This window comes from Pteropus alecto, unplaced genomic scaffold (assembly GCF_000325575.1).
Source record: "Pteropus alecto unplaced genomic scaffold, ASM32557v1 scaffold50, whole genome shotgun sequence".
NCBI lineage: Eukaryota > Metazoa > Chordata > Mammalia > Chiroptera > Pteropodidae > Pteropus > Pteropus alecto.
In genome coordinates, this window is record NW_006431918.1 from 7,275,406 (window position 1) to 7,286,655 (window position 11,250).

Genomic DNA, 11,250 nt, shown 5'->3' on the forward strand with positions numbered 1-11,250 from the left:
TCAATAGATGATTATTTATGTTACTTTGGTTAGAGTCTAGTTATTTCACGAGTACAACACATACTTCCAAATGCTTTGGAATGCTAATTTAAAGTGGCATCGTGTAAAGAAACAAGTTACTAAGCAACATTTTCCAACACACGGACGAAGGTCAGGGTTTAGCAATCTTAAACCAAATTCCACTTCGTGTACCAAATAACTATAAGTAAAGTTTCCATCTGGTCCTTGTTCATTACTGAATAACTATGTCTTCCAATCTGGAATATTCTTTGCACACTTATTCTCATGGGAGACCCTTACTGAGTCATTTCTTTTCATATTAAGATAACATAAAATAATAATATGTGTATTTTCACATGAGTTGGTTGATGTCAGCAACAGTCCTAAACTCCAGAGACTTGTTTAAATCTGGGATGAAATAGGATAAAGTAGGAGCTACATTTACATGCCATATCTCCTTGGGACCAAAGACAGTCTAGTAATTACTGCAATATAGAAACATGGTAAGAGCATCAGTCAATAAAGTAACATAAACTAACCTTACATTAGGTAAACACACACACACACACACACACACACTTAATTTAGGTGATAGGGAAAAGACTTAAGAGTAGTAATCAATATAGTAATATTCCAGAGAACACCATAATTTCAACTGCGGCAAATATAAACTTATCACCAAGCACACAGTGGAAGAGTTGCTGACATTTCAACACGTTCAGCCACTTGAGAATCTAACACAAGAACAAGTTAATGCCTTGGCCTTCTAAAGAAACCATAGCTTTTGTTCTGCTTTACCTTCTACTGTTAAGTTTGGAGCTACTTGAAAAGCTGAGAAGAGAGATATACTTTTTTTTTTTTTAACGTTAACAAACATCACTTTACTAAGATATGAAGATTAATCAGAGTTCTCTAGTACTTCCCAACTTTTCATCTCTCAAAGACTTTACTTAATTTCTCTCTGTCATTAGTCTATGACAAGGCACAGACTAAAAGAGTAAAGATGAAAAGACCAAGCGAATGAGTGTCATGGGGAACAGACTGAAATGCACGTCTCAACTCCATGCGTATGTGCTCTAAGAGTCAGGCTACTTGTAGCTCTACATAAGATACTAAAAACATATTATCTATTTTCATTACAGTACTGTGGAAAAACATTTGACTTAACTGATCTTGAGAATTTGGTGTTTCCTATCCCTACCCGCTCCAGGAAGAAAACAGCTACTAAACCCATTTGCTTTTCTTCATCCATCACCATTACTCTACTTGACCTCTGATATTTTATCTTACAAAAATTGTACGACAGCTTATTTTTGCAGACCGAGGGTGGCAGAGAGAAGCTCTGGGCTATTAACTAACTAGAAGCACACAGAAATATGTATTTCCAACTGACTTTTTTAACCCTTCACCCCTGTTCTCCTGGCTGTAAGAGCAGACACCTTTAAGTATACAACTAATACCGATTCAGTGCGTAAAAGGAGGGGACAGAAAATGAATAGAGAAAGGTTCATGACGCTTCACAAAGTACAACTGCGCCAGTAAGAAAAACTAGTGTGGGAGGTTTAATTCTCATGGCAATATTGTTGAATAGTCTATTATCTGGTGGACAATGCTTCTTACCTCTTGCTCTCTTCCATTTAGAAGCAAAGAAGCAGAGGCAAGAGATAAAAACAAATCTACTAAACAATAAATTGTTCTTATATACCACTATGAAAATTAAAAACATACACACACATACTCCTCCAGATCACTGATCATTAAATGCAAATCCAAAGATCTTATTGGTAGCAAATTATAAAATGTTTTATATTAGTGTATGCTTACACCTCTTTTCTAAGTCACCTAGCTCTTCTAAAGACATACGTCATATTTCCTGTCTTTCAGTTCAACAATTTGTTGAACATCTACAATATGCCTGCGATATTCTTGGCACTGGAGATGTAGGCAAAATACATATGGTCTCTGTCATGAGATGCTTGAAATGAGGTTGGAAAGAAGATACTGTACATGTAATTTTAATAAAAAGTGGTTAGTGTAACAGTGAAAGAATACTCAGGATGCTGTTGGAGCACAGAATGGGAGCATAAAACAGAACGGGGAAGATTTCCTGGAGGAAATGGCACCCCCATATGAGTCCTACAGGAGAGGCATTTAATCAGGGGGAGAGAGATTCCAGGCAGAAAGAAGAGTAAGTGCCGAAGGCAGAGAGGCATGAAATAGCATGATGCCACTGCCCAGGAATGGGGTTGGCCAGGAACTCCAAGTGATGGAGACTAAATGGAAGATGAGGAGTGAAAGAGGACAGGACATAAAGAACCCTATGTGCCATGATTTGCATTTCTGGAGACTAAATGGAAGATGAGGAGTGAAAAGAGGACAGGACATAAAGAACCCTATGTGCCATGCTGGTCTGTAGCTGGCTTGATGCCACTGAAATGTCCAACTTAAGAAATGATCCAGACAGATCTGGGTTTTAGATTTGTTGTTCTAACATCTTATGGTGCAAGATGGCATCTCAGGTGAGAGGAAGTATAGGCCGGTTCTATCTCTTGCAGCCTGGAGGCTCCGGGGTCACTAGTAGGAATGCAATTATTCCTGTCATGAAGTCAATGGACCCAGGGAACAGTTTGGAAACTCAAGTCTACCACTGGGCCACTCAAAACTCTTCCCACATGACATTCCGTGCATGAATCAAGGACTGCCTTGGCAATGGCTGGTCGTATAACTAGCTATTCCTGACAGACTGCAAAGTGTATGTGGGCAAACGGATATCCTCCTCCATCAAAGTGTGCTTTTTAACTCAAGGTCTGGAAAAGAAGCTACTAGTAAAGAGTAGAACAGAACCTGTCAAATATATGTTAATTATGCTGAATTTATACTGAAGTGTTCTAAAAAACAGAAGCACTCTGGATTAAAAAATGCTGCACTTGCCAGCTAATGGAACACTTCAGTAGATAAAATGTTGTCACCCAGTTCTGTCTATACCACATTTCTTACCAGCCTTCCAGGTTTTCTTGGGCTGCCTAGGGGAACCCAGGGGCTACAATCACATCAGTCATAGGAGTTTATGTCAGGTTTTAGCTCACTTCTCAATCCTCTGCAACTGCTCTTCATCCACCACCATCCTGAACAACTCACGGAAGAAGTGCTAATGTATAAAACTCCAAAATAATAAATAGCATTTGTTCCTATCAGCTAAAGATCTCATTCCTTACCTCACACCCATCCCTCACATCTCTGCCTTGCCCTGACTTCCTCACTTTTTAACCATCCAAAAAAAGCCAAAGCTTAGCATTTGTTTCCAATACCCCTTCTCTGAAATGTAGTTTTTAGTTTCTGTCGTCAAGACCTTCTTTACTCAGCCAAGCTAGCAAATCTTCCTTCTTCCATTTCCCAGGCCATTACCATCCACAATAGTCCCTTCCCTTAATTCCTGTAATCCATAATATTCATTTATAATAACGTATCTCACATTGTCATCCAAATTAGCTGATTCATTGTTTAAAAGCTCAGTCCAAGGCTCGTATGTTCCTATATCCCCACCTGTGACACCTACAGTGCTGTACCTGAAGTTTGGGCTCAGTAAATCTCCAAATAATCACATGGATATCCACATGAATTTCTTCAACTAGTATTTTTTTCATAAAGGTAACAGAATGATCCTCAAGAGCTTTGAGAAGTTGAAAGAGACTGAGGGCATTTTCCAGACTTATTAAAAAGAAGAAGTAAAGACTAAAGAGGGAAGAAACTGGCCCAAAGTTAAATAAATGGCTGAAACAACAAGACCAAGAGCGTCCTTACTTTATGAAAGGCCATGTTTACTAACTAAACACCACTCTCTCTGACAAAGTTATCCTCACCCTCAACTTGACATTTTCTGCACTAAGTGGAAGGTGCTATGCTTCAGATAACCCAAAATGTCTGATAGTGCTGAAGTTATTCATATTGGATATGAAAATGAATAATACGATTCTGGGACCAATATTTACTCCTTCACCAACGTGAAAGAGTATTTACACCTTCCTGAATTAAGACGTTCTAACGGCACTCAGACAGCTTTGGAGAAAGCTTGCCCAGGACAAACTCTGAAAGGACAAATGATCCATCTACATAAAATCAAGAGGGTGATGATATATATCATGTCTTTGAAGAGTGGTACTAAATGGACTACATCACAGATACCCCGGCAGGAATGATTACAATCAAATGTTTACACACAGACCAACAAACTGGAGCTGAGAGAAAAGAATACCTATTAGAACAATAGACTTCCTCGGCCCAGTGAAATGACTGAAGCTAAAAATGCTCTCAAAACAAAACATCGGACTGTGCACTCTTACCAGTTAAATGAGGACACATAGTTAAAATAATATACACATATTAACATATGCATATATTATGTTCATTATAAACGCAAAATTGATATATATTTTTAAAGACAAAGTTAGAAATAGGCCTTCTAAAATATTCCTTCCACACTCAACAACCTGTTGGGCACGTCCCTCAGGGGTTCACCAACCCACTCTGGAGCCAGTGCTTTAAAATCCTTTTAAAACTGCAAAGTCAAAGGTAATTATTACCTGGAAAACTCCTGAACTATTTTCTTCCCTTTGCTAAAGCAGATATGCCAAAGGCAACCCATTAAGACTGTAAAAACTGAGAAAATGGGAAATGCATAAAAAATTTTCGAAGTTTTACATTGGATAGTGTGACAAGGAGCTCCAAAGTATAAATGACCCAGAAGCAGAAGTGATTTTGTTTTTGATCTAAATGGTGTCCCCTATAATTGCTGTGATTTACAGGCTCAATGCTTTAATCCATGTGCTGTTTCCGGCCACAGGAAGGAGCTGGGTAGTTATTAAAAAACTGTCACATAAATAGCCACTTACCAGCTCACCTAGGGAACATAATGTTGGACAAGTAGTAAAAAATGCCAATTTTATTTATTTTACTACTTATAAAACTCCCTGAGGAAAGGGGTGAGCTGGTAAATTTTATGAACATTCAACCCTTAATTATCCATACAAACAGATCAGAGAAGAGTCACAGAGAAGTCAAAATGAATAATCAAAAAAACTTTTATAATCAGCCTTGTAACGAATTCAGATACCACCTGGTGCCCGTCCTCTTTCCTCAGATTACACAGGGACCACCAGCCCGAAAAATGGTAGTGCACAGAGGTCAAGACCAAGGTCTGAGCACTTGCTGGGAAACTCACTAGGTGGATAATCTCAAGCAAATTACTTAACCTCAAGTGAGTTCCTTAACCTCTATAATTTTCCATTCCCTCATCTGTAAAATGAAGAAACTGCCTTATGGGTTTGTGGAGAAGATTAAAGGACATAGGGCATTTAAATATTCAGCATAGCACTTAGGTAAATACCTAACAAATGTGTACTTTAGTACTGTTAGACTATAAGGTCTAGATGGAAATCAGCAGGGAGGAAGGAAAGAGAGGATGGTCAAGTATATTGAAAGTGATGTCCAAGTTACTTTAAGGCCAACTGCTGTTCTTCTAAAAACATCTGAGGAACATACATGTTCCCTAACTGCTTTTGTAAAAACCATGGTTTTTAACCAGCTACCTACCTATTCTAGGAAAGCAAGAAGAGAAAGTTGCTTTTCTTTCTACCTGAAAGTGTTTTCCTCCCTATGTTTCTAAAAATCTACTGACCTGTCATAGTGGCAGGAAACCCTGGTTCAGTGTGATGGAGGCCTCTAGGGCTACCTAGACCAGCAGAAAAGGTGGAACGCATACATTACCTGTGCCCAGTGGTTTTTAAATACCATCATGCATGTTTCTGGGTCCACTCCTTGCAGGCTCACAGCCTGCTGCAGTTTGCTTTCTGTCACAACCGATGACATCATAAACCTTCATAAATCAATGCTTCTAAGTCATATTTAGTTTTCACAAAAATTTGGTAAGCAGTTACTAACTTTCAAGTATCACATTAGAAATGTAACTTCTTCACATTTCATTGTCACCTTCTGAAACCTGTAATGACAATAACAAAAAATACATCTCATTATGTTCATATTTAAAAGGACACTATTAAATTTAAATCAAAGCATAGACAGTCTCAAAGTCTAACACAGAACAAAATATATACAAAATGGACATTTCTACTCAATCTAAAAGCCTCCCTATTTTCTGTCACCTTGCTACTAAAAATATAAAATAATGATGCTATAAAAGCTACAAGCATAAATTAAACAATTATTGGGTTTATTCTCTCCACAACCACCAATCATAACCCCTTAGATTGTAATTCTAACTCACTCAAATTTAGTTTCTATAATCAAGCAAGAAACTATGATGCCAATATGTATGGAGTTTAAAAACATCCAGAAACAGAAAAACTGTTAGTTAATAGTGACAGAAATAAATGGCTTGATATAACTTAGGGTAGTTATAAAACAGCACCCAGACTCCTGGGCCCAATATTATTGAATTTTTTTAATCAATAACTGTCATAATGAAACTGAAAACATTCTCATTTTGTGGCTACAAACAAAGTTACTGTTTGTAGATTTTCTGAAAAATAATAGAATTCCAAGTAACCTTGGCAAATCAGAGATAGAAATAATCCATCAAAAACAAGATAGTGCTTACTAGGTATGAGTCCAAGGTAGCACACTTACTAATGACAAATGAATTTATGTGGCTAAAATATGAAGAAAGTCTGGCTACAACGGACTCCCAGCAGGGAGATGAAAGATATTGAGGTCACAGAGTGTACAGTGAGTATGATGCAGCTGTGTGGGGCTCTCTGGCAAGAGAAGTAAGATAATGGTGTTATCTTGCCAGTTTGATCAACCCATAAAAAGACTGGGTACAGTTCAAAATATTGATTTTTTAGTGTACAGACTGGAGAGAGTTCAGAAAAAAGTAATTACCTTGTAATTACAAGAGCACTGGAAAACAAAATACATGAGAAAATTTCCAGACTTGTAGTGTCAAAGGAAAAACAAAAAACGGCTATTTTCAACTGACTAATATGAAGGGTATTACCAGGAGAACACCGATCATCTGCTTCTCCTGCGAACAATAAATGTAAGGAGGCTGAAGATGACGATTCGGATTAGACTTAAGGATCAAGTTTTTTGTGGGGTGTGAAATTAAACACTGGAAAATAATTAAGGAAGATTCAAAACAAGTGCTTCCTTTGGGGGTGTGATGGGGAGACCAACCATTCTACATTAAAGGATCTCTTTAAAAAGTGGTAGAACATTAGGACAGAAAACTTGCAAGAATTAATAATTCTAAGAAACATTTTTAAGGAGAATGAAAGAGGATTAAAGTATATAAAAAGAGGAAGACCTGTTGGAAGGAGAACTGCATGCCTGAGAGAAACAGCTTGTGTATATCTTCTATATTTTAATATTTAAATTGATGAATTCCCCAGAATATAATTCCTAATTATACAAAGTTATTGTTTTCCATAAGACATTGTTCAGTGCCAACCATGGACCTCTGCCACTGAAAGGCACATTTTGTTGGGCCCCTCTGGTGTTATAAAAATTCAGGGTGGCCACCCCACACATGCAGAGTATATAACATTTTAGCATGCAGCTTTAAGTGATAAGAGATGAAACAAGTTCTGACTCAACTTCCTTATTGTTCCAAACATAATACTTCTGTGAACATGTCCAGGTATTTTATTCAGATGATATAATGATATTAATGAGGAAAATCAGAATGTTTTGGCTTATCCCAGAGATTAAAAAAGTAAAAGACTCCTTGAGATTCCTTCCCCCATGATTCTCACTTTTCTTCAGTGGTATGAGGGGAACATACATCACGCCAATGGCCTCTAGATCAAAATTAGACACATGATCTCTAAGTTCCTTTAAGTTAATTCTTAAAAGGACTTTACATGCAATCCTTTCAGAGAATGAGATTGCATTACAGACAGGACAAATATCTTAGCTAAGGTCATAAACTTACAAGTTAGCTTTAATGGAGATAGAACGTAAGTCTCTTGATTCCTAGTCTAGTGTTCTTTCTAGAAAACGACATTCCTTTGGCCTGGTTAGAATCCCCAGCCCTACTCCCTTAAGGAATCTGGACCTTCTCTGAGAAAATGCATCTCACTTGCTTATCTGATCGTACTTTTAAGGCAGATGACTAAAGAATCTAAAGGGTCATGAATACAGAAACCACAACATCTAGAAACTTCCGTGAGAAAGGAAGAACAAGTCAAGCAAGCCACATTTGAAACAAGAAACACTGGGCCAGCATATTTTATAAATGAAAATGCCACCTAACACACCCAGAGACCAAAGAGCTGGACATTTATTTCTACTCTCTTATTATCACATTAGAGAATTAAAGCACAGGCATGGCCCCAGGGCAAGATAAAGCTGAAAGGAATAGACACCACCATATTATTGAGAGAGGTACATGGGCACATTTCTTCAAGCACCAAGGTTTTCAAAATATTTCTGCATTTGCCTGTTATCAGGTTTTCGCTTTTTTCTTTTTCTTTTTGCATTTTTCCATTCCGAGCTTTTTATTTACCTCTCAGATCACAGCTAAAAGTCCCAAGTGAAGAACAGAGAAGGACAAAACCTAAGCAAAAAGCTGTGAGTACGTAAGAGAGGCTGGTGTCGCAGGAATGTGTGCTGGTGTCACGAGCATGGCATTACTGAATATTTCTCCTTTCTTGCCCCGTGCCCTCTTCAGCCTAAGGTATCTGAAACTGGGAATGTTTGCCACTCTTGGCACTTATTCAGACTGTTATTCCCATAAATACACACATGTACGTCAACTCAAATTTCATGCCCATAAGAGAGAGAGCTCTATAAACCATCAGACCCTTTCTTCAAACAAACCACCAACAGCAAAAAAATACCCAAAGGACTCTTTTTCCAAAAGTGGTTGCGTGTGGTTTTGAGGTGTGGATGTTGAGTTTTTTTGCCGTGGGGGTGAGGGTGGTATAGGAGAGCCATCAGAATACATATACAACAGCCTGAACACATCGGCACAGATTCTATACTGCAAGACAGAAATACTGTATCATTTCCAAAGATGCTATTTACATACCTTAATATTATGTATAAAAATACTTCCCATCAGTAAGGAAAAATTCTATTAAATTATTGTTGGAGACAGATAACTGACATAAGAATTATGTATATTTTTATTTGCCCTTTTTAAAAAGTATATATCTTTTATTTGAGTATAAAAAAGCATAAGCATTGGCTTCCACATCACAAAATTATAAAATACATATAATATAAAATATACCATATAGTTATAAAAGCTTAGATTCTAGTCATCTAGATCACACCTCTTTGCAATGTAAAAATTCCTTCAGTCTCATTCCCAAATACACATCTTATCTAATTCCAGACTCTTTTCAAAAACTACGATACTTAGGAAAGCTATAAATGTGTCAAAATCACATTTTCTCCTGTAATATATTTCCTGCATAACTATACTTTAATATATCCCTCTTTCACGATCAAACTGAACTTAACGATGTAAGTATTTTGGCATGTATTTTATATTATCTCATACCATCCTTTAATTCTTTTATTTGTTTCAATATGATATCCTCTAATAACAAATTATAAAGAAAAAATTCCTTAAGAAAAATAAATGGATGGCCACCTTAAAGGGAGACAGAGCCAAAAGAACATTTTTATTAAGGAAAAAGCAATCATATTTGCAGGGACCAGCAGTAGCAAAGCCAAGTCTTTTCACAGTGAGTTACCAAATCAGAAGTAATGTCTTAAACTTGAAAGACATGGCAGGCTCCCTTCCCACCTTTCCTTCTTCTCCCCACCTCATAGTTCTCTGGTTGGTTCGGGGAAATGGTTTGAAAGTTCAGGTGGATTTAAACTGAGGGACAAAGTGTAAAGGCTAAGAGTTTGCAAGCTCAGTTCTCCAAGTGTGGAAGTCAGAAAACTTAGACGTCTCCACTTGGAAACTTCAGCTTTGAACTGGGACTCCGATTCAAAGTTCTCACCCAGCTGTGAGACCCCCGAGTAAAAAATGGGGCTCTTGGTTGGAACCTCGTTTAAGTGAGTAGTTAGTACTAAATGATTATTTCTCTCCCAGCTCAAAAGTCATTATGTTATGTACTTTATTGCAACTGTTACTCTAATTGGGGAGGGATAGTCAGATAATCATTAAAGAAGGACAATGGCCACTGTGCAAAAATCTTTTTAAGAATTCTAAAATCATTGTAAATGAGATTCTTTTGGTATGGCTTTTTATGATTAAAGCATACGTCACTTAAGGAACCCAAAGCACAGGAATCAATCATCCTAAATATAATTCATGGTTGGTTTGTTTCTTGAGCAACTGCCGGAATAAAACCTCACGTTTCAGAATGCACTTTGGAACGCCCTGAATGGGCTGCTACTACACCCATAAAAGGTCTATTACTAGAAAAGTGCTTATCGTGTAAAATTGCATCTAAGGGTGAGGACTCTTCAAATATTGGGAACACGTGGAGGAGGGGACCCTTGTGCTCTCAGTTGTAACTAACAGCAGTGGCGGGGAATTCATTTGGGGTCAAACTACCTCAGACAATCTCTACTTAGAGCCCAATAAAATCCTATTAAACCTAAATCCTCCCTGTGCTCTAATCCTCTGGCCCAGTTTCCTTTTCTCTCTTGCTGTCATCTCACATGGCTATGCCAGACTGTGAAAAATAAAGCAAGCATCTAACAGCGCTGACTCTCCTGGACCTTGTCCCGAGCCTCCCTCAACTTGTCATAGTTTGATTCTAGCTCCCTTCATTGTTCACTGTCCATTATTTCAGTAAAGCAGTATCTTATTTTGTTCTGCCAAGTTATAGGTCACCAGTTAACATACAGAAAAATTCTCGACAAGATCAAGGGCACAAGGAAAATTCTCTTGATACATATATTGCAAATGGTGTCAGGCTTGGATAAATGCATACTTCAAAATAGTAGCAAGATTGTGGAAAACTATTAATGCCATGAAATAATACTACCATGTTTCACACCTTAATTTCACTGGAATAGGCTGCCAACTAGTTCATACCTAAGTTCCATGCGACTGAATGATAAACAGAATAGTAAAGGAAAATTTTAATTAATATTCGAAATCATACCTCAAATTTGTTTGGGAACTTAATTTTTAAGCTATTTAAGAAACCAAACCCCTACTGGCAAGGATTTGGAATATAAAAACTATATCTTTTGAAATTATAGCAAGCGTTGAGACATCAGCTCATTAGTGACTAAAAAGTTTCATATACACATGGAGTGATT

At 37.4% G+C, this 11,250-nt stretch overlaps 1 protein-coding gene across 3 annotated transcripts in view; it reads right to left on the bottom strand.

Moving 5' to 3' along the window:
* Positions 1-5,999, bottom strand: part of FAM160A1 (family with sequence similarity 160 member A1) — an 81,026-nt gene extending 75,027 nt beyond the window's left edge. For all 3 annotated transcript variants that reach the window (XM_006906264.3, XM_015585081.2, XM_015585083.2), the window contains exon 1: positions 5,764-5,999. In XM_006906264.3, coding sequence (XP_006906326.1) covers positions 5,764-5,868 — 105 coding nt within the window. In that variant the 5' untranslated portion in view covers positions 5,869-5,999. The remainder of the gene's footprint in view (positions 1-5,763) is intronic.
* Positions 6,000-11,250: the final 5,251 nt, after the last annotated feature.